This window comes from Barbus barbus (genome assembly GCF_936440315.1).
Source record: "Barbus barbus genome assembly, chromosome: 45".
Taxonomy (NCBI): domain Eukaryota; kingdom Metazoa; phylum Chordata; class Actinopteri; order Cypriniformes; family Cyprinidae; genus Barbus; species Barbus barbus.
The window spans coordinates 14,477,066-14,500,727 of record NC_136723.1 but is presented as its reverse complement, the minus strand read 5'-3'; the positions used below and the strand labels follow the sequence as shown (position 1 = coordinate 14,500,727).

At 37.1% G+C, this 23,662-nt stretch overlaps 1 protein-coding gene across 1 annotated transcript; it reads left to right on the top strand.

Annotated features, from left to right (window-relative positions):
- Nucleotides 1-1,925: 1,925 nt before the first annotated feature.
- Nucleotides 1,926-23,445, top strand: LOC306864440 (uncharacterized protein; the record flags this gene model as incomplete). Its single annotated transcript, XM_079408454.1, is given in 9 exon segments — nucleotides 1,926-1,942; nucleotides 5,739-5,776; nucleotides 5,779-5,794; nucleotides 5,796-6,177; nucleotides 6,179-7,582; nucleotides 9,981-12,188; nucleotides 17,529-19,752; nucleotides 21,865-23,297; nucleotides 23,440-23,445. Coding segments are annotated over 9 exon segments (7,728 nt in total).
- Between the last annotated feature and the right edge of the window lie 217 nt (nucleotides 23,446-23,662).

The window sequence follows — 23,662 nt, the reverse complement described above, 5'->3', positions numbered from 1 at the left end:
TTCGCTTGATCGGGAGCAAATCGAAAATTATAATGTAACAATAACAGCAACGGATGGAGGTACACCCCCTTTATTCTCGAATCTAACTCTGAACACAGTATGGCAAGCCGTTTTGACTTTTATTCCTTCTCAGGATATGAATTCTTGATATCAACAATTAAATTTTCACTAGTTAAAATGCTAATACTTGATATCAACAATTTAATTTTTGATATCAAGAATTAAATTGTTGATATCTGTAATTGTATTTTCACTAGTTAAATGTCACCATAGGCTGCCATTCAAAATCAATTGTTGCTATCAATAATTAATTTCTTACTAGTTGAAATTCCAATTTCACATATCAGAAATACAATTCTTACAAGTAAAAATGTCTATTCTTGATATCAACAATTTTATTGTTGATATCAACAATTTAATTCTTGATATCAACTATTTAATTGTCACTAGTGACGATGTTAATTTCTGATATCAAGAATTAAATTGTTGATATCAGAAATTACCCTCCCAATTGTTGATATCAGAAATACATTTTCAGATATCAGAAATGAACATTGTCACTAGTGACAATTAAATTGTTGATATCAAGAATTCAATTGTTGATATCAATAATTACATTTTTGATATCAAGAATTAAATTGTTGATATCAACAATTTAACTATTGATATCAAGAATAGACATTTTTGACTAATAAGAATTGTATTTCTGATATGTGAAATTGGAATTTCAACTAGTAAGAAGTTAATTCTTGATATCAACAATTGATTTTGAATGGCAGCCTATATATATATATATATAATGTTTTTAAATACTTCACACTTTAACGTATCCATGGCTGAAGTGTTTTCTATAAATGGACCAGATGTAGTTCGCGAATTTTTGATCTAATAAATTTGTTTTCTTCCTGCCTTCTTGCACTCCTTTAAAGTACCTCAGCCTTGCGGACATTGGTTCTAATAAAACATACAAAAGTCTATTTTTAATGAATTTCTCTGTTTGTTTGTTTATTATGGGAACTGCGGTCTTCAAACGCTTTTAGAAAAGATAATGCGTGTTTGGCTAAGTTGTGTATTTGAGTTCTATGAGATTTATCAGTTTCTTGCAATTTTGTGTTACTGTTTTAGCCTAAAAACAAACTTAGCTCTTTTGTAAGTTTCAAAGTAGATGGTCTTACAGTGTTAGAACAATTATGACTTTGAGGCCGATAGTACAGTGTACACCGTTAAAACTTGATTGAATTGCTGAAAAGGATGATAAGCCTCCCTTTCTTTTAAAACGGATATACTCTTCATTCAATATTAATTTAAAGTTACGTTATTTTATCGTTGAATGTCTCTGAGGTCATCTCGTTTCAAAACCACAAGCATGGATAGCACCAGTCTGTGTTTCTTTATTTCTGAATGTATAACCTTTTTCAGTTCCTTTCCTGTATTTGTTTTTTTTATAAATGTATATTTTACAATTATACGCGTTGACAAACAACAACCTTTATTTGGTTAATCCCTGCTGTCTTTTCAATAAATACATTAATGATGCAATGACCCAAAAATACTCAGAGTGTCGCTATTCACCAAGACTGCTGCGTCTCTCCTCCCACACTTAATGTATGCAGTAAGAGATCTGTCTTTTAGAATGCCGCACAAAAAGGAGTAACCGTCTATCCTGATAGAATGGTATATCATCCGTCAAAGTCTTGTTTACTGTTTAGCATTTGCAACATAAGCTCTTCAAAAATGGAATACAAATTATTTTCAGTTCATTTCTTTGTGTTTTTCGTGGCGTTCTGTTTCCTCTGAAAGCAGTCTGTTCAGATCTGAGCTACAATATTCCGGAAGAAACGAAGCGCCAGTATGTGATTGGAAATATAGGCAAGGATCTGAGGATGAATGTGAAACAATTGTCTTCTCGTAAAACTCGGATAGACATGGAGGACAGCAAACGGTACTGTGAAATTAATCTGAATACTTAACACTGGTGATTTAATCGTGGCAGAGACAATAGACCGAGAGCAGCTTTGTGGATCTCGAATGTCCTGCATTCTCAGCTCGTCCTGGAAAACCCTCTTGAAGTGCACCGTATAATCCTTCAAATTCAGGATATAAATGACAACGCACCACGACTTCCGAATGACCATTTTAAATTTGACATCAGAGAATCAGCAGTTAAAGGACAGCGATTACGTTTGTATGCGGCTCATGACTCAGATATTGGGCATAATGCAGTCAATCGCTATTCACTGGAGAGAAACGACAATTCTGTTTTGGATATTCACGATAGTGCAGATGGAGGAAAATTCGCCGAACTCCTGTTGGAAAAGGAGTTGGGTCGTGAGCGCAGAAGGAGATAAATGATACTCATAGCCACTGATGGTGGTTCACCGCAGAGGTCTGGCACTGCTGTCATACACATCACTGTTCTCGATGCTAATGATAATGTCCCAGTGTTTAGTGAGTCTGTTTATAAAGTCACTCTGGCTGAAAATACACCTTCAGGAACAGAAATAATCAAAGTGAACGCAACTGATGCTGATGAGGGACCAAATGGGGAAGTGATGTATGAATTCAGTAGAATTTCAGATAAAACTACTAAATTATTTTCTATTAATAAGACAACAGGACAAATTATGGTGATCGGAGAACTTGATTATGAAAATGAAAGAAACTATGAAATAGGAATTCATGCTCAGGATGGTTCTGGATTAGCATCAACTGCAAAAGTGATCATAGATCTAACTGATGTTAATGATAATCCACCTAGAATCATCCTTAAATCTTTGAATAATCCAGTACCTGAAAACTCTGATCCAGGCACTGAGGTGGGAATCATTAATGTTCAAGACAAAGATTCAGAAGAAAACCGGCATATTCGTTGTTCTGTTCAGCAAAATGTCCCTTTCAAACTGAACCCATCTGTCAAAAACTATTTATCTCTAGTAACTACTAAAGCTCTAGACCGAGAGAAAGAATCTGATTACAACATTACCATCACAGCCACAGATGGGGGATCTCCACCATTCTCCACCTCCATGACAATTAATTTATTTGTCTCAGATGTGAATGATGTGTTACTCTTTAAGCATGTTTCCCTTTGTCAGACAGGTTCTATTTAAGTGATTTCTTGATTCAACAGGTCTGGCAGTAATCAGGCTTGGGTTTGGCTCGTGAAATTTAACTCAGCTTTCTAAAATAATGTGGTTAATGAAAGTTCTTTCATGATTTAACAGGAGGGGGCAATTATTTTGTTCACGTAGGGCCAGGTTTGTACAGATTTTTCCCTTAATAAATTAAATTATCATTTAAAAACTACATTTTGTATTTACTTTCATTATCTTTGTATAATATTAAAATTTGTTTGATGATCTGAATATTTTAAGTGTGACAAATATGCAAAAAAAACGGGGGCAAAAATCTTTCCATGACACTCTCTCTCTCTCTCTCTCTCTCTCTCTCTCTCTCTCTCTCTCTCTCTCTCTCTCTATATATATATATATATATATATATTGCATTATATTGTTATAAGCTCTCTTTGCTTTCTGTCTTTCATGTGAAGGGAGTAATATGAGTTAATATGGTAGCAACTTCCATTACACTGTAAACGACCAAGGAAAGTTTCGCACTAACGCAATAATAAGCATTTTCAAAAACTGGGTACAATGTGGTGACGGTGACATTTGCATTAACAAATGACTTTCAATATACCACCAATGACCCCCAAAGTTCGATTATTTCCACTACAATATCATGCACGTGGCAAATATCACTGTAGTAATAAATGTCTACGTAATGTAAGGTACTTTGCCTCAATCAAAAAATGTTCCTTAATATTAAAAATGAGTGATAATATTTCAAAGTGATTTCCGTCATTATAAAAGATAGCAAATATATTATTTTCTGGTTTAGAAACATCTCAAATGCAAATGAAAAGGGGATAAAATACATTTTAAAGCATTCATGTGAATACAAATCTGGAGAGAGACGTGAGATTTGGGGAGAAAAACAAGAGATTTTTAGTGCATTCCAATTCATTATTCATTTGATGGATTTATATCAGGAGCGCAAACCACAAATGCGCAGTATATGATATGCTTTTTTTCATACAGTCACAGCGGAATACAAATTAATAAATGAAACCAATGAGGGAAATAATGCAGCAGACTGAAAATAGCTCTTGCCTTAAATATTCTTGTTACCACATCACATTAAAATACGCGTTACGTTTTCCCGACGCCTGAAGGAAAAGGCTACAGCTGGTGCAGTCAAACTGCCGGATAAGAAATATTAGTGCAGCCATGTGATTTGAAATTATTCGGGTTTTTTTTGTTTTTTTTTGAGTGGAACATGCCCAAACTTGAAGTGTCTCCCATAATTTTAAATGCAATATGCTCGCTAGGAAAAAAGTGAATAGTGAAAATTATTTAAATGGGACAGAAAGGGACTTTGGCTAGTTTTTAGACTCATGATTTTGCACAGTTTTGCCACACCGTTATTATTTTCTGGTATGATGGAATACAACTTTGTGTTGATCATTTTTGCACAGGATATGTACTGTAGGTTTACTTTTGAGGTAATCCTCTGTCATTTTCCCCCGTTTCCTTATTATTGTTACTATGTCATTGCAGTATTTAATAGCTATAGTCATGATACCCAATACGTTTCTAAACTATTGTTAGGGTTGTGCATTTAATCTCTTTTAGCATCACTAACAGCTCGGGAATCTGTTTATATCATTTTCTGTTGTTGTTGTTTTTATATCATGTTTTTCTTTTCTTTCTTTTTTTGTGCTCAACATTTAAGTTAACCCTATAAAACTACGTCTTGTTAAAGTAGTGAATCAGAATTTCTCATTTATTTAATATAAATTCAGATGAGGTTTTTCAGTTTCAGCACCACAGGTCTGGACAGCGCCCGTTCTTACTCTTTTACTGTAGCTCTGAGAATGTGACCTTTTTCAGTAATTTTCCAATATAATTTCTTCTGAAGTAAATAATTATTTCACAATGATACGCTTTGCAATGCCTTACATTTTAACTTAGTTGATGCCCAAAGTATTTTCATAAAATACTCAAATAATGCAATAACCCAAAAATACTCAGAGCGTCGCTATTCACCAAGACTGCAGCGTCTCTCCACCCGCACCTAATATATGGAATATGAGCTCTGTCTGTAAGAATGCTGATAGAAATATTGAAATATCATCTAGTCATTAACTGATGAGCAATTGCAACATCAGCTCTTCAAAAATGGAATGCAGATTATTTTCGCTTTCTTTCTTGTCGTTTTTCGTGGCTTTCCTTCTGTTTCCTTTGAAAACCATCTGTTCAGATCTGAGCTACAATTTTCCGGAAGAAACGAAGCGCCAGTATGTGATTGGAAATATAGCCAAGGATCAGCTCGTAAAGCTCGTATAGACACGGAGGACAGCAAAAGGTACTGTGATGTTAATCTGAATACTGGTGATTTAATCGTGGCAGAGACAATAGACCGAGAGGAGCTTTGTGGATCACAAATTCCCTGCATACTCAGTTATGAGCTCGTCCTGGAAAACCCTCTTGAAGTGCACCGTATAATTCTGCAAATTCCAAATGAACGTATTATCTTTGAAATTACAGAATCAGCAGTTAAATGCCAGCGATTTCGTTTGCACGAGGCGCATGATTCAGATATTGGGCGCAACGCTGTTAATGGCTATTCACTAGAGAAAAATCAAAATTTTAAATCGACTGCACATGATACTGCAGATTCGCTGAACTCGTGTTGGAAAAGGAGTTGGGTCGTGAGCGCAGAAGGAGATAAATGATACTCATAGCCACTGATGGTGGTTCACCGCAGAGGTCTGGCACTGCTGTCATACACATCACTGTTCTCGATGCTAATGATAATGTCCCAGTGTTTAGTCAGTCTGTTTATAAAGTCACTCTGGCTGAAAATACACCTTCAGGAACAGAAATAATCAAAGTGAGCGCAACTGATGCTGATGAAGGACCAAATGGAGAAGTGATGTATGAATTCAGCAGAATATCAGATAAAGTACTCAAATTATTTTCAATTGATAAAACAACAGGACAAATTGTGGTGACTGGAGAAACTGATTATGAAAAAGTCAAAAAGAATGAAATAGGAATTTATGCCCAAGATTCTTTTGGGTTGTCATCAACTGCTAAAGTTATAATAGATGTAAAATGATGTTGATGATAATCCACCTAGAATCATCCCAAAATATTTAAATAATCCAGTACCTGAAAACTCTGATCCAGGCACTGAGGTGGGAATCATTAATGTTCAAGACAAAGACTCAGGAGAAAACCGGCAGATTCGTTGTTCTGTTCAGCAAAATGTTCCTTTCAAACGGAACCCATCTGTCAAAAACTATTTCTCTCTAGTAACTACAAAAGCTCTAGACCGAGAGAAAGAATCGGATTACAACATTACCATCCCAGCCACAAATGGGGGATCTCCACCATTATCCACCTCAATGACAATTCATTTATTTGTCTCAGATGTGAATGACAATCCTCCTGTATTTGAGCAGCAGTCCTACAGCGCTTATATAAGTGAAAATAACACACCAGGCACTTCTGTTTGTTCTGTCAGTGCAAATGACCCAGACTGGAGACAGAACGGGGCTGTACTGTATTCTCTGGTTCCCAGTGAAGTCAATGGGGTCCCAGTGTCCTCGTTTCTATGTATTAATGGAGATACAGGGGTGATTCATGCTGCAAGATCATTTGAATATGAGCAGTTCAGAAACTTCAGTGTCAAAGTTGTTGCCAGAGACAATGGCTCTCCACCGCTCAGCAGTAACGTGACTGTGAAAGTCTTCATAACAGATGAGAATGATAACTCTCCACAGATATTATACCCTGTTCCTGATGGAAAGTCTTTAATGACTGAAATGGTCCCTAAAGCGACTCTCTCAGGCTCTCTGGTGTCCAAGGTGATCGCTGTAGATGCTGACTCTGGACAGAATGCATTGCTGTCATATCAGATTGTCAAATCTACTGATCTGGGACTTTTCTCCATTGGTCTCCATAGTGGAGAGATCAAAACCCCACGAGACATTTCTGAATCTGACAATATGAAGCAGAACCTCGTTATTTCAGTGAAGGATAACGGACAGCCCGCTCTGTCTACAACCTGTGCTGTAAATTTACTCATTTCCGACAACCTTTCTGAAGTTCCTGAACTTAAAGATATGACTTATGAGGACAACAACTCTAAATTAACGTCCTACTTGATCATTGCATTAGTTTCTGTGTCCACCTTCTTCCTGACTTTCATCATACTGATCGTGGCAGTGAAGTTTTGTCACAGGAGAAAGCCCAGACTGTTGTTTGATGGAGCAGTTGCTGTTCCCAGCGCCTATCTGCCTCCCAACTATGCAGAGGTGGATAGAGCAGGAACTCTCCGCAGCTCTTACAATTATGATATGTATCTAACCACAGGCTCCCGCACCAGTGACTTTAAGTTTATCACGTCTTACAATGAAAACACAATTCCTTTTTCTCAGACTTTGTGTTGTGATGAAAAAACAACAAACGCATGTAGTGACATCAGTAGTGAAGGACTCAGCTACCCCACTCTGGTAAATAAATACATTTGATTAGTGTTGGCTTCGCTTTGTGTATTTGTTATTGTGATACTGTCCTGATTCTTATATTCTGAAAAAAAAGACATTGTAGACATATGTGCATATTAATTAATCTGTGACATACTGCTATGATTCTTGTAAAAAATAATCATTAAAATAATTGCAGTACGAATAATATTAACATAAGATAAAAAAAAAAAGTAATTGTAATTGTCTATTCAGTTTTCTTTTTCCATTTAATTTCCCACTCTCCATTATTTAATTTTATTTAATTTTATTCCCATGACCACCTTTTAATTGTAAGAAAGTATCTCCAAAAAATCTTTGTAAATTTTTCAAATAATTGTTTTAAGTATTTGTTCCATGTTATTTAGTAGTGTTCAATGTGTTATTTTACTGTGGCTTTTTGATATTTATAAATTTTCTTCTAAAACTAAGCTTTCAAAAAACAAACACAAGCAAGTACTTTCCTATTAAAGAAACAACATGACAAATGGGGGGAAAAAAACTTTGTCCTAGCTTTTGTTATCTTGTCCCAGTACTTTGAAAAAATGACAAATTGACACAGAAAAATAAATAAATAAACACATACATACATAAAAAAAAAACACCTTAAGAAAACCATCTTGAAAAAAAAAGCAAAAAGCAAAATCTGCACATTTAGCTACCTTTATTTTCAGGAAAGTTTCCATGAGGAAAAACGGTTAGGCATGGTTTGCCAATGCAAGGATGAAGCTGCCATTTTCCTGTCTCTCTGTAGCAATGTCTTAGGTTTCTTATATTATGGATATTACTGTCACTGTGACTTTAATTGCTAGTTAGGGTTACCTTAACCCTAGCCTGTTCCACAGGTGCATGTGCAATCAGTTGTTTATGGCTTATTGAACTATATATATATATATAAATTCTTTATGATTTATTTATTTGTTTGTTTTACCATAATATAATGCTTTTTTGGTGTCTTTTTTAATGCCTTAAAGATTTCATGTAAACAGTCTTAACTTGTTTGATCTCATTTTTGTATTTCATGTTCTCCTCTGTGAACTGGACATTCTTCTAAAGGTAAGAAAAAAAAAAACATATCATTTGCTCTAAATTTACTGGGATGCATGTTTGTGATGCACATTAATGTCTAAATCATTACTTTTCTAATAGAGACTCAAAAGCCTTTAAATCTGTATGGGCAACTGACCATAAGTACATTCACATGTACAACCAGGCACAAAGCACAACTTCTTGATGTCATTCAAACAAGAATTTGAAGAGACATGTTTCATAATTTAGCTACTCTAACATGTTAAAACTGTAGATGTTGGCTAGTTTATTCGTTGATAATGTTAGCTGATGAAAACAACAAAAGAAATAAAATGATCAGTTTATTTTATCAAATATTGTCTGAACAAAATCAACATTTATTTATTTAGCAAATTATTTCATCCAAATAATCTTATATGGAATAAAATGAAGATATTCCTCCTTATAAGACATTAACATTACAAAAAGAAATATGCAAATAATTACTAGACTAGAGTGGGGAGGGAAAAATAAGTGAAAGCAAAGTTTTTTTTATTGTATTAAAAAAATAATAATAATAATAACTACAGTTATTATGTCTACACAACATGTCAAGCGCTCAAGATAATCTGAGTTTTTAGACTTTTCTTCAGAATATTTCTTAAAGCTCTACTTTTCCTGTCGTTGGAGCTTCTTTTTATTGTGAGAGTTTGAGAATCGAACATTGTTCTCTGGATTAAATTCGTAAAGCACTGTTCATTCCAATGGTGCTGGAATTATCTTCTTTTTTTTTTTTTTTTGGTCATGTTACCTGCTATTAATCATCTTGTGGTTCACATTTATATCAACATAAGGAGTTCTATATGTTTATTGATATTACTATTAGTGGAACTGAACTGATATTGTACTTTGGCTTGTAACAGTAAGGCTGTTGGTCTTGTATTTGCTACTTTGTAGCTCTGAGCGCCGCTGTTGATTAACATCTGAGTAGAGCGCAGTCCATCCCTTATTGACGCGTTTGTAGGTTGGACATGTGCAGTGTTCCTTCGATGAAAATAACATTAATACCTTATTTTGTATGTAAGATTATAATGATCATTCATACTTGTTCCAACTTCGTTTGACGACGCATCTTATCAAGATGGTTTGCTTAAGGTTATCGAGCAATTCACACAATCCATGGATGGTTTCGGCGCATTCAAAATGGCAGGTTGTGTTTTTCATTCTCTGCTTTTACGGAGTGGACGTCATATATTGCAATACGAGATATTCTATCCCGGAGGAAATGCCAGAGGGATCATTCGTTGGAAACATCGCCAAGGATCTGGGGATAGAGATAAGTAGACTCATTTCTGGAAAAGCTCGTGTCGTTACAAAGGGCGGACGACAGTATGTTGATCTGAGCAGAGACAAAGGGACTCTAGTAGTTAAAGAAAGGATAGATCGCGAGGAGCTCTGTAAGCAAACTACACCTTGCAGCTTCAGCTTTGATCTTATCGTTGAAAACCCTATACAGCTCCATCGAGTGACAGTTGAGGTGCAAGATATAAACGATAATGCTCCGTTATTTCCGAAAGAAAATGTTAATTTGGAAATAAGCGAAAATGCAATTTCTGGAACTAGGTTTCCTTTAGACAACGCTATAGATACAGATGTAGGTCTAAATGCTATACAAAGCTATAAACTACATCCAACTGATAGTTTTAAACTGGAGGTTCATAGTCAGACCGATGGCAACAAATACATTGAGATGGTTTTACAACGAGAACTAGATAGAGAGGAACGCGATGAGATTAAATTGGTTCTTGTGGCTAATGATGGTGGATCACCTCAGAAATCAGGCACAGTAAAAATTCACGTTACTGTTCTGGATGTTAATGATAATGCCCCAGTGTGTAAGCAGTCAGTATTTAAAACTGAAGTTAGTGAAAATGCACCTGCTGGTACTGTCATCGGTACTGTTAGTGCTGCTGATGCTGATGAAGGTGTAAATGGCCATGTTTCCTATTCCTTCGCTGTTGCTAGCAAAGAAGCAAGAGAGCTTTTTGCAGTAAATACTGAGACAGGTGAAATTGGACTTCTTGATCATTTAGATTATGAATTTCAAAATAGTTATCAAATAAATATTAAAGCGAGAGATAAAGGAGGTCTCGCAGATACCTGCAAATTTGTCATAGATGTACTCGATGAGAATGACAACTCTCCAACCATACAGCTGATGTCGTTCTCAAACACCCTTCCTGAAAATTCCCCAGTGGGAACAACTGTAGCCGTCATTAACGTAGAGGACGCAGATTCTGGTAAAAATGGTCTTGTTCAGTGCTCAATAAATCAAAACATACCTTTTAAAATTGAGTCATCTCTAGCGGAATATTATAGTTTAGTTACTGATGATATGCTTGATCGAGAAAATCTTGTTGAATACAATATAACAATCTTGGTATCAGACCAAGGAAGTCCTGCGCGCCACGCAAACAAAACACTTAATGTAAAAATATCTGATGTCAATGACAATCCGCCAGTATTTGAGTTTGAGGAATATAAGACATTTGTTAGTGAAAATAATTCTCCTGGTCTCACTATACTGACTGTTAAAGCAAATGATGCTGACTGGGGTCCCAATGCGCAATTGTCCTACTTCCTGAAGGATGAAGACATGCGTGGTGCACCATTAAATTCTCTCGTCTCTGTAGATTCACTTACTGGCACCATTCGTGCAGTTAAATCATTTGATTTTGAACAGTTAAAATCTTTTGTTTTTAACGTGACTGCTCGAGATGGAGGATCCCCGCCCTTGAGCTCTGAAGTGACAATAACTATCAATATTCAAGATGAGAATGACAACGCTCCTCAGGTTCTGTATCCAGTACAGACTGGTGCTTCTGTGGTGGCTGAGATTGTGCCTCGTGCTGCAGATGTTGGATATCTGGTCACTAAAGTGGTGGCTGTTGATGTGGACTCAGGACAGAATGCCTGGCTCTCCTATAAACTGCAGAAAGCTACAGACAGAGCGCTGTTTCAAGTGGGTTTACAGAATGGAGAAATAAGAACTGTGCGACAAGCAACTGATAAAGATGCGGTCAAACAAAAACTGACTGTTGTTGTGGAGGATAACGGACAGCCCTCTCGCTCAGCTGTGGTCTCCATTAACGTGGCTGTGGCTGACAGCTTTCCTGAAGTGCTGTCTGAGTTCACAGACTTTACGCATGAAAAACAACACGACGAGAACCTGACCTTTTATTTAGTTCTCGCACTGGCTGCTGTTTCTTTCTTATTTATCACATGTGTGGTTGTCATAATATCAGTAAAGATCTACAGATGGAGACAATCTCGCTTCTTATATCAGCCCAATCTGCCTGTTATTCCATACTATCCACCGCATTACGCAGACACAGGAGTCACTGGAACTCTGCCGCACGGGTATAATTATGAAGTGTGCATGACGACTGACTCGAGGAAGAGTGACTGCAAGTTTTCTACACTCGGTGGACAAAATGTTTTAGTAGTGGACCCGAGTTTCACTGAGACTATGCAGCGCGCAATGAAGGAAAAGAATATGCTTGAAAATTCTGAGCTGCAAGAAATGGTAAGATCCCAGCATGAATACATGAATGGATTATAGACATATCATGCATAGACACATTAAAATTAATATTAATATTAATAATTGCCTCGACGTCTTTATGGCCATTACACAATACATATTCGCTTGTTCAACCTGTTGATGTTATTCAAACTTGAATAAAGAAGACGTGTTCGTTAATGTCGCTTTTAAAAGATACATATATGATTAACCATGGTTAAAAAAAACAAAAACAGAACTGACTGGCCGATTTATTTTTTGTGAATTGGACACTGCTGAATAAAATAAAATAAAATACAATTAAATTAAATAAACAAATAAATAAATAAATAAAGATGTTGTGACTGAGCGATTTGATTCTAAAGAAATCGTGATATGTTTTAGAAAATAAATAAGTTTGTCTTTGATGAATTAATATATTTTGCATAACTATAAGCTTTTTTTTCAACTTGCTGTTAAGATTTATTTTTAAAGAGAGTATGAGAATCGATCATTCTATTCATTGTTTAAGTCTTCGGGTGCTGTTCGTGGTGCTGAAATGGTTCACGGTTTCCTCTTTTTGCCTGTTACTGATTTAAACAGCCTGTGTCGGGTTGCTGAGTCACATAACGCAGTTTTTTCTTCTTATAAGATCTTCTTCTTCTTGTGGTATTGATGTCATAATTTTGGGTTGTAAAATTAGCATTGAGGCTGTTGGTCTTGTATTTGCGTCTTTAAAGCTCTGAGTGGCGCTGTTGACTAACATCTGAGTAGAGAACTTCTTTGCTCAGTAGTCTGTATTGACAGTCACTTACTGACGTGTTTGTAGGTTGGGCAAAGGCAGCTTTTTCCGATGAAAAACACAGCTTCTCAGGAAGGATTTCTAAGGTTATCGAGTAATTCACACAATCCACGGATGGTTTCCGCACATTCAAAATGGCTTTTAATCTCTCATCTCATGAATATGAGATGAGAGATTAACATTTCATCTTTTATTTACAGGTATTTTCATCAGGATCTGATACACAACTTAGAAGACAGCACATTTTGTTTGAACCCACCCATTTTTCCATTTTTCAAAAGTATTGGAACGTGACTGACAGGTGTGTTTTGTTGCCCTGGTGTGTCCTATTAATTGATTATTCAAACTATAAATAGCACTGAATGTCTGCGCTCAGTTTCAGATCCGTTCAGACTGCATTTATAGTTAGTTAGACGTGTAACCAACATGAAAACCAGAGAGGTGTCTATGGGTGAAAAACTAGCAATTGTGAAGCTGAGAGAAGATGAAAAATCAATCAAACCATTGCACAAACACTGGCAATAGCAAGTACAACCATTTGGAATCTCCCGAGGAAGAAAGAAACCACTGGTGTACTAAGTAACACACCTCAAACGGGTAGATCAAGGAAAACATCTGCAGTTGATGACAGAAACATTGTGACAGCTGTAAAGAAAGACCCTAAAATAACTGTTAGTGACATTAGCAACAACCTCCAGAGGGCAGGAGTGAAGGTATCACAATCTACTGTTCGCAGAAGACTTCATGAACAAAAGTACAGAGGCTACACCAGAAGATGCAAACCACTCATTAGCAAGAAGAATAGGAGACGAGCCCCAAAAATTCTGGGACAAGGTTTTATGGACTGATTTTATTGACCAAAGTGATGGAAAGGCTAAAGTTTGGAGAAAGAAATGATCTGCTCATGATCCCAAACATACAAGCTCATCTGAAACACAGTGTACACAGGTGTACATTATAGTACACATTACGCAAGTAATGTAATGGCTTGGGCTTTCATCGCTTCTTCTGGGACAGGCTCATTAATCTTCATTAATGATGTAACTCATGATGGCAACAGCAAAATTAACTCAGAAGTCTACAGAAATATTTTGTCTGACAATTTACAGAAAGATGCAAACAAACTGACGGGGAGATCCTTCATCATGCAGCAAGATAATGACCCAAAACATAGTGCCAAAACAACAAAGGAGTTCATCAGGGGCAAGAGGTGGAATATTTTAGACTGGCCAAGTCAATCTCCACACTTAAACCCTGTAGAGTATGCATTTTACTTGCTAAAGAAGAGACTGAATGGAGTAACCCCCCAAAACTGAAAGAGGCTGCGGTGAAAGCCTGGAAAAGCATCACAAAAGAAGAATGCAAAAGTTTGGTGATGTCAATGGGTCACAGGCTTGATGCAGCTATTAAAAGTAAAGGATTTGCAACTAAATATTAAGTCTTTTTCACTTTAATCTATGTTAATTCTATCTGTTCCAATACTTTTGGTAACATGAAAAATGGGTGGGTTCAAACAAAAGGTGCTATCTTCTAATTTGTGTATCAGATCCAGATGAAAATACCTATAAATAAAAGCTGAAATGTTAATCTCATATTCATATTTTGATGTCAAACCCAAATGTTTTCAGTCTACAGCAAAAATAAAGGAATTGGCCTTACTGTTCCAATACATTTGGAGGGCACTGTATATATATATAGTCCTGCCTGAAAGTTTGCGAACCCTTTAGAATTGTTTATATTTCTGCATAAATTTGGCCCAAAACATCATCAGATTTTCATATAAATCCTGAAAGTAGACAAAGAGAACCGAATCAAACAAGTAAGAGAAACATATTTTCTTTGTCATTTTTTTATTGAGAAAAATTATCCAGTGTTACATTGCAAAAGTATGTGAATCCTTGCTTTCAGTATCTGGTGTGACTCCCTTTTGCTGCAGTAACTGAAGGTAAAGTTTCTTGTAAATGCTGATTAGTCCTGTACAATAACATGTAGGAGTTTTAGTCCATTCCTTAGTGCAGAACCACTTAAACTTGTTTCCTCCTTTGAACTGATTGTTTAGGTCCTTCCACAACATTTTAATTGGATTAAGGTCTGGACTTTGACTCAGCCATTCCAAAACATTAACTTTGTTCTACTTTAACCAATCTTCGGTAGAATGACGTGTGTGCTTGGGGTTGTTGTCTTGCTGCATGACCCACATTCTCTTGAGACTCTGTTCTTAAACAGATGTCCTGACGTTTTCCTTTAGAATTTGCTGGCATAATTCAGAATTCATTGTTCCATCAATGATGGCTGGCTGTCCTGGCCAAGATGCAGCAAAACAGGCCCAAGCCATGATACTACCACCACAATGTTTCATAGATGTGATAAGATTCTTAAGCTGGAATGCAGTGTGTTCTTTTCTCCAAACATAATAGCTTCTCATTTAAACTAATAAGTTCTATTTTGGTTTCATCCATTCATTAAACCTTTCTCCAATAATCGTCTGGCTAGTGCACATGATCTTTAGCAAGCAATTTTCTTTTTGGAGAACAGTGGCTTTCTTCTTGCAACTCTGCCAGGCACACCATGGTTGCTCGGTGTTCTCCTGATGGTGGGCTCATGAACATTAACATTAGTTGATGTGAGAAAGGCCTTTAGTTGATTAGAAGTTACCCTGGGAACTTTTGCAACCTCGCAGACTATTACACGTTCTGCTTTGGAGTGATCTTTGTTGGTCGACCACTTCTCGGAAAGGTAACAGAATATCTGACTGTGGATTTGTGGAGTCCAAACTCTTTAGAGATGGTTTTGTAACATTTTCTAGCCTGAGAGCAACATCAGCTCCTTTTTCCGAAGTCCTCAGTAATCTCCTTTGTACGTGACATTATTCACTTCCACAAACATGATCAGATTTTGATAGATCCCTGTTCTTTGAATAAAACAGGTCACATTTGATAGTCATTGCACTGTCTGAAAACACCTCTGCACAGATGGACTCTAATTTCACCTTTAAATGAACTGCTAATCCAAGAGATTCACATAATTTTGCCACTCACAGATATGCAATGTTGGATCATTTTCCTGAATAAATAAACGACAAAGAAAATATTTTTGTCTCATTTGTTTGTCTACTTTCAGGACTTGCCACAGTTCTTCTGGATTTAGTCTTTTTCAGTTTGTTCCGTTTCTTCATGTCATTCTAGACAGACTGGATGATGAGAGCAGATCTCTGTGTGAAGCACTGGCTGTTGTCAGAATCCTTGTGCAAAAAAAAAAAAAAAAAAAAAAATCTCACTGGATTATTACAATTAATGGCAAAATGAATGTTTGGAAATGTAAAATGATATTTCCTACTGACACACTACAGCAAAATAAATAACTGACTTGAAACCATATTTAGCTATAGAAAATACTAGTCTTCTAATAATTTTGGCCACCACTGTATATAGTACTACTTTCAACAATTCAATTTGTACATATTAACATTAGCAACACTTTGAACATTTCAATGTAAAAAAAATAGGTGTAATAATTACATTACTCTAGATTAATTCAATCTGTAAAATAATTATTTATTAATAGTCCATGCCTAATGCAACAACTAATGTTCATGGATGGAATCTTCATATACGGCATATACGGTTTTGTCTGTAAAGGCAAATATGTAATCTGTAATATCAGCATGAAATGATTTTCAATACTAGGAAATTATAGCTCTTCTGATTTCTGCTACTTCTCAGTGTACAGTAAGATTAACATTTACGTTAATAATTGATGGTTAATGAGCATTTGTTTTATAGATCTTTAGGGATGTTTTATCCTTTAATGATAAATTAAAGGATAAAATGGAGTAGAGTGTTGGACTTGTAACCCGAAGGTTGTGGGTTCTAGTCTCATGTCCGGCAGGGATTGTAGGTGGGGGGATTGAATAACCACCACTCTCTCCACCCTCAATACCACGACTGAGGTGAGAACCTTGAGCAAGGCACCAAACCCCAAACTGCTCCACGGATGCCGCAGCATTGACTGCCCACTGCTCCGGGTGTATGTTCACTACTGTGTGTACACTTGAATGGGTTAAATGCAGAGCACAAATTCTGAGAATAGGTCACCATACTTGGCCACACACCACCTCCCTTTCCCTTTAATGAAGATCAAACAATGAAAATCACCTAAGTTCTAGTTCTGGGACTAGCTTTTCATAGATTTAACTATTGTTGTTTCTCTTTCTTAACTCTAAGGGCCGCTGTTGATTTGTAGAAACGCGTGTAGGTGATCGCCTGGGGTTGGTGGAGCTGTGCTGATGCTGGTAGGAGATTGTGGAGGGGACTAAAGAGAGTCGATGAAGGGAGACAGTCACTGGCTAAATAGCATACAACTACATTTTAGTGTGGATATTTTGATTGCGGAGCATCAACAAAGTTTGTAATTTGAATACTTAACGTATACAAATGTCAGTGATTAGAGCACGTAGAAGGACTCATTGTTACAAATCGCGAAAACAGCCACTGGATTGCGTTTTCTTATGGAGGGTCTTATTCATCATGGCTACTTGTTCGATCTCAGACATAAACGCACAGATTCGTTACTCTGTTCCAGAGGAAATGAAGAAAGGGTCGCTGATCGGGAATATAGCTCATGATCTTGGTCTGGATGTTCAAAGACTGCGCTCGGGTCGGGCTCGTATCGTGTCTGGCGACAGCACTGAGTACATAGAGCTAAAATCAGACAAAGGGATTTTGGTTGTAAAGGAGAGAATTGACCGAGAGCATCTTTGTGCTGAAACCACTCCGTGCAGCTTCACATTTGAAATAATACTTGATAATCCAATGGAACTACATCATGTTACAGTGGAAATACTGGATGTAAACGATCACGCGCCAACATTTCCTAAAGATGAAATTAATCTTGAAATAAGTGAATCGGCCACGCCTGGGGCACGTTTCTTACTGGGAAGCGCAGATGATCCCGATGTGGGTGTGAATGCTATACAAAATTATATTATGTCAACCAACGATAATTTTATTCTGAAACAACACTCGCGCCCCGATGGAATTAAATATGCCGAAATGGTGCTTCAGAAGCCTCTAGACAGAGAGCAGCATCCACGACTATCTCTCATTCTCACAGCAGTGGACGGAGGAAACCCTCAGAGATCTGGTAATATGAAAATAGAGGTTAATGTACTAGATGCAAATGACAATGCACCAGTATTCAACCAATCAGTATATAAAGCAACAATAGCGGAAAATGCGCCTAAAGGAACTTACATTACAACTGTTAATGCAAGTGATGCAGATAGTGGACTTTATAGCTTAATTTCATATAGTTTTGCTAATTTGAAAGGAAACATAAATAAAGTGTTTGAAATAGATGAAAAAACAGGTGATATTACTTTAACTGGGGTGCTCGACTTTGAAAAATCAAAAAAATATGAAATTAGCATCGAGGCCAAAGATCAGGGTGGTTTAGGAAACTCGGCTAAAGTCATAGTTGATTTAATTGATGTAAATGACAACGCACCCCTTATCAGTGTTATGTCATTTTCAAGCTCAGTGAGTGAAGACGCACCTCCTGGCACCACTATCGCTATTTTCAGTGTCAAAGATGTAGATGCAGAAGAAAATGGCCATGTTGACTGTACAGTGGATCGAAATACTCCATTTAAACTACAGTCTTCACTGCGTAATTATTACTCTTTAGTCACTGATGCTGCTTTAGATCGTGAACGTGTGGCAGAATATAATATCACAATCACAGCTGCAGATTCAGGATCTCCTGCGCTTTCTAGTCAGAAAATTTTAAATCTGAAAGTATCGGATGTTAATGACAATCCTCCCAGGTTTCAAAAGAGTGTGTACACTACATATGTTATTGAAAACAATCAACCTGGTGTGTCCATATTTACTCTGAGTGCTCAAGATGATGACTGGAACCAGAACGCTCGTATTTCTTATCTTCTAGATGAGACTACAGTGGGTGGATCCCCTGTTTCCTCTTTTATATCAGTAAATGCTGACAGTGGAGTGGTTCACGCGCTTCGCGGTTTTGACTACGAGCAAATGAAAAGTGTTCGTGTTTGTGTGAAAGCGCAAGATGGAGGCTCTCCACCCCTCAGCACTAATGTGACTTTGGACATTATAATCCAAGATGAGAATGACAACGCTCCTCAGGTTCTGTATCCAGTACAGACTGGTGCTTCTGTGGTGGCTGAGATTGTTCCTCGTGCTGCAGATGTTGGATATCTGGTCACTAAAGTGGTGGCTGTTGATGTGGACTCTGGACAGAATGCCTGGCTCTCCTATAAACTACAGAAAGCTACAGACAGAGCGCTGTTTGAAGTGGGTTTACAGAATGGAGAAATAAGAACTGTGCGACAAGTGACTGATAAAGATGCGGTCAAACAAAAACTGACTGTTGTTGTGGAGGATAACGGACAGCCCTCTCGCTCAGCTGTGGTCTCCATTAACGTGGCCGTGGCTGACAGCTTTCCCGAAATGCTGTCTGAATTTACAGATTTTGCGCATGAAAAACAGTTTGACGAGAACCTGACCTTTTATTTAGTTCTCGCACTGGCTGCTGTTTCTTTCTTATTTATCACATGTGTGGTTGTCATAATATCAGTAAAGATCTACAGATGGAGACAATCTCGCTTCTTATATCAGCCCAATCTGCCTGTTATCCCGTACTATCCACCGCATTACGCAGACACAGGAGTCACTGGATCTCTGCCGCACGGGTATAATTATGAAGTGTGCATGACGACTGACTCGAGGAAGAGTGACTGTAAATTTTCTACACTCGGTGGTCAGAATGTTTTAATGGTGGACCCAAGTTTTGCTGAGACGATACAGCGCGCAATCAAGGAAAATGAATTCTTAGAAGAGTCTGGAGAGTGTGCTGAGATGGTAAGATCACCTGTTATTAAAAAAATAATGATAACTAATTAATTGAATATGGAATAAAATAAAATAATTTAAAGTCTTTGTGATATTAAAATTGCATTCAATAAATTTTACTTTGTAATATCGGAAAAACATTTGCACTAGGCCTGTATAAAATTAGTATGTAAGGTTTTGTTCATTAACTCAAGTTCATGCTTTACTCAGCATGAGCTGACAATTACATTTTTACAACATTTATTAAATGTTAATATATAATTATGTTATTGTTCAGTAGTATTAAATCACTTTTGTTCATAATAGGTTATTAATAAAATTAAGAAGAAATGTTAGTATATGTGATACCATTAAATTATTACAATAAATTCTATCAAATATTAATAGTTTTTAGTTAATGATGAGTAAAGCATTAAGTAATGTTAATGACTTCAGTCTTAATGTGAAGTGTAACCTTAAATTCGTGATTAGATTTAAAGTCTGTTCTGTCTGTAAAAGGGGTGATCTGTCGCACTGCATTAATTCACTCTTACATAATACCTTACTTTAAAATGATTTAGAATTTATTTTAACTAACAAAGGAATCATGTTTGTTTTCTTATATTTAAGAAGTGCAATGTTCAGTTACATTAAAATTTACAAGAGCTTTGGAGTGTTATTTTATATATATTGTTGTTCAATATTTTGTTCATTTTTGTTGCTGTTGAGGTCTATGAACTGAATTTAATTCTAATTCTAGACATTTCAAAGCTTCTGTTAGTGTTGCTTCTCTTTCTTAACTCTAAGGGCCGCTGTTGATTTGTAGAAACGCGTGTAGGTGATCGCCTGGGGTTGGTGGAGCTGTGCTGATGCTGGTAGGAGATTGTGGAGGGGACTAAAGAGAGTCGATGAAGGGAGACAGTCACTGGCTAAATAGCAAACAACTAGATTTATTTGTGGATATTTTGATTGCGGAGCATCAACACAGTTTGTAATTTGAATACTTAACGTATAAAAATGTCTGTGATTAGAGCACGTAGAAGGACTCATTGTTACAAATCGCGAAAACAGCCACTGGATTGCGTTTTCGTATGGAGGGTCTTATTCATCATGGCTACTTGTTCGATCTCAAACATAAACGCACAGATTCGTTACTCTGTTCCAGAGGAAATGAAGAAAGGGTCGCTGATCGGGAATATAGCTCATGATCTTGGTCTGGATGTTCAAAGACTGCGCTCGGGTCGGGCTCGTATCGTGTCTGGCGACAGCACTGAGTACGTAGAGCTGAAATCAGACAAAGGGATTTTGGTTGTAAAGGAGAAAATTGACAGAGAGCATCTTTGCGCTGAAACCACTCCGTGCAGCTTCACATTTGAAATAATACTTGATAATCCAATGGAACTACATCATGTTACAGTGGAAATACTGGATGTAAACGATCACGCGCCAACATTTCCTAAAGATGAAATTAATCTTGATATAAGTGAATCGGCCATGCCTGGAGCTATTTTTTTACTGGGAGGCGCAGATGATCCTGATGTAGGTCTAAATGCACTACGAAATTATATGATGTCACCTAATGATTATTTTATTCTGAAACAACACTCACGTCCCGATGGAGTTAAATATGCCGAAATGGTGCTTCAGAAGCCTCTAGACAGAGAGCAGCATCCACGACTATCTCTCATTCTCACAGCAGTCGACGGAGGAAACCCTCAGAGATCTGGTAATATGAAAATAGAGGTGAACATTCTAGATGTAAATGACAATGCGCCAGTATTCAACCAGTCAGTTTACAGGGCAACAGTAGAAGAGAATTCACCTAAAGGAACGTATATTACAACTGCTAATGCTAGTGATGCAGACAGTGGCGCAAATAGTTTGATTTCATACAGCTTTGCTAATTTTAAAGGGAACATGAATGGCATTTTTAAAATCGATGAAAAAACTGGTGCTGTAACACTAAATGGGGTACTTGATTACGAAAAAGCAAAGAAATACGAAATTGATATCGAAGCAAAAGACCAAGGCGGTTTAGGAAACTCTGCAAAAGTCATAGTCGATTTAATTGATGTAAATGATAATGCACCAGTTATCAGTGTTATGTCATTTTCAAGCCCTGTTTCTGAAGACGCAACTGTTGGTACAACTATTGCTATTTTCAGTGTCAAGGATGTAGATGCAGGAGACAATGGCCATGTTATCTGTACACTTGATAGAAATACTCCATTTAAACTTCTGTCTTCACTGCGAAATTATTACTCTTTAGTCACTGATGCTGCTTTAGATCGTGAACGTGTGGCAGAATATAATATCACTATCACAGCTGCAGATTCAGGATCTCCTGCGCTTTCTAGTCAGAACATTTTAAATCTGAAAGTATCGGATGTTAATGACAATCCTCCCAGGTTTCAAAAGAGTGTTTATACTACATATGTTATTGAAAACAATCAACCTGGTGTGTCCATATTTACTTTGAGTGCTCAAGATGATGACTGGAGCCAGAACGCTCGTATTTCTTATCTTCTAGATGAGACTACAGTGGGTGGATCCCCTGTTTCCTCTTTTATATCAGTAAATGCTGACAGTGGAGTGGTTCACGCACTTCGCGGTTTTGACTACGAGCAAATGAAAAGTGTTCGTGTTTGTGTGAAAGCGCAAGATGGAGGCTCTCCATCCCTCAGCACTAATGTGACTTTGGACATTATAATCCAAGATGAGAATGACAACGCTCCTCAGATTCTGTATCCAGTACAGACTGGTGCTTCTGTGGTGGCTGAGATTGTGCCTCGTGCTGCAGATGTTGGATATCTGGTCACTAAAGTGGTGGCTGTTGATGTGGACTCTGGACAGAATGCCTGGCTCTCCTATAAACTACAGAAAGCTACAGACAGAGCGCTGTTTGAAGTGGGTTTACAGAATGGAGAAATAAGAACTGTGCGACAAGTGACTGAAAAAGATGCTGTCAAACAAAAACTGACCGTTGTTGTGGAGGATAACGGGCAGCCCTCTCGCTCAGCTGTGGTCTCCATTAACGTGGCCGTGGCTGACAGCTTTCCTGAAGTGCTGTCAGAGTTCACAGACTTTACGCATAAAAAACAGCACGACGAGAACCTGACCTTTTATTTAGTTCTCGCACTGGCTGCTGTTTCTTTCTTATTTATCACATGTGTGGTTGTCATAATATCTGTAAAGATCTACAGATGGAGACAATCTCGCTTCTTATATCAGCCCAATCTGCCTGTTATTCCGTACTATCCACCGCATTACGCAGACACAGGAGTCACTGGAACTCTGCCGCACGGGTATAATTATGAAGTGTGCATGACTACTGACTCGAGGAAGAGTGACTGTAAATTTTCTACACTCGGTGGTCAGAATGTCTTAGTAGTGGACTCGAGCTTCACTGAGACGATGCAGCGCGCAATGAAGGAAAAAAACCTTTTAGAAGATGCAGAATTGCCTGAAATGGTAAGACCATCTAAAATACAATTTTAATATATTATAATATAATATAATATAATGTAAGGTAAAATAATATAATACATTTTATCTTAAATGAAATATTTAGGTTATTGTAAGCTTACAAGATGTTAATTTTAATTTTGTTGAGGTCTGACGGGAAAACAAACATGTATATTTAGTCATAAAAATAGGGATTATTATTATTATTATTTTTAATGACTATTTATTCATTTATTTTCGCAGTCGTATCAGTTTGGCAGGATTATTTGGCAAGATCCTGCCTGGATGATTTATGGATTTGGTCTGGGTTTTTTGTGTGTGTGTGTTTTTTCCCCTTTGAGATGTTATTGAGATCAAAGCGCAGAATTGCA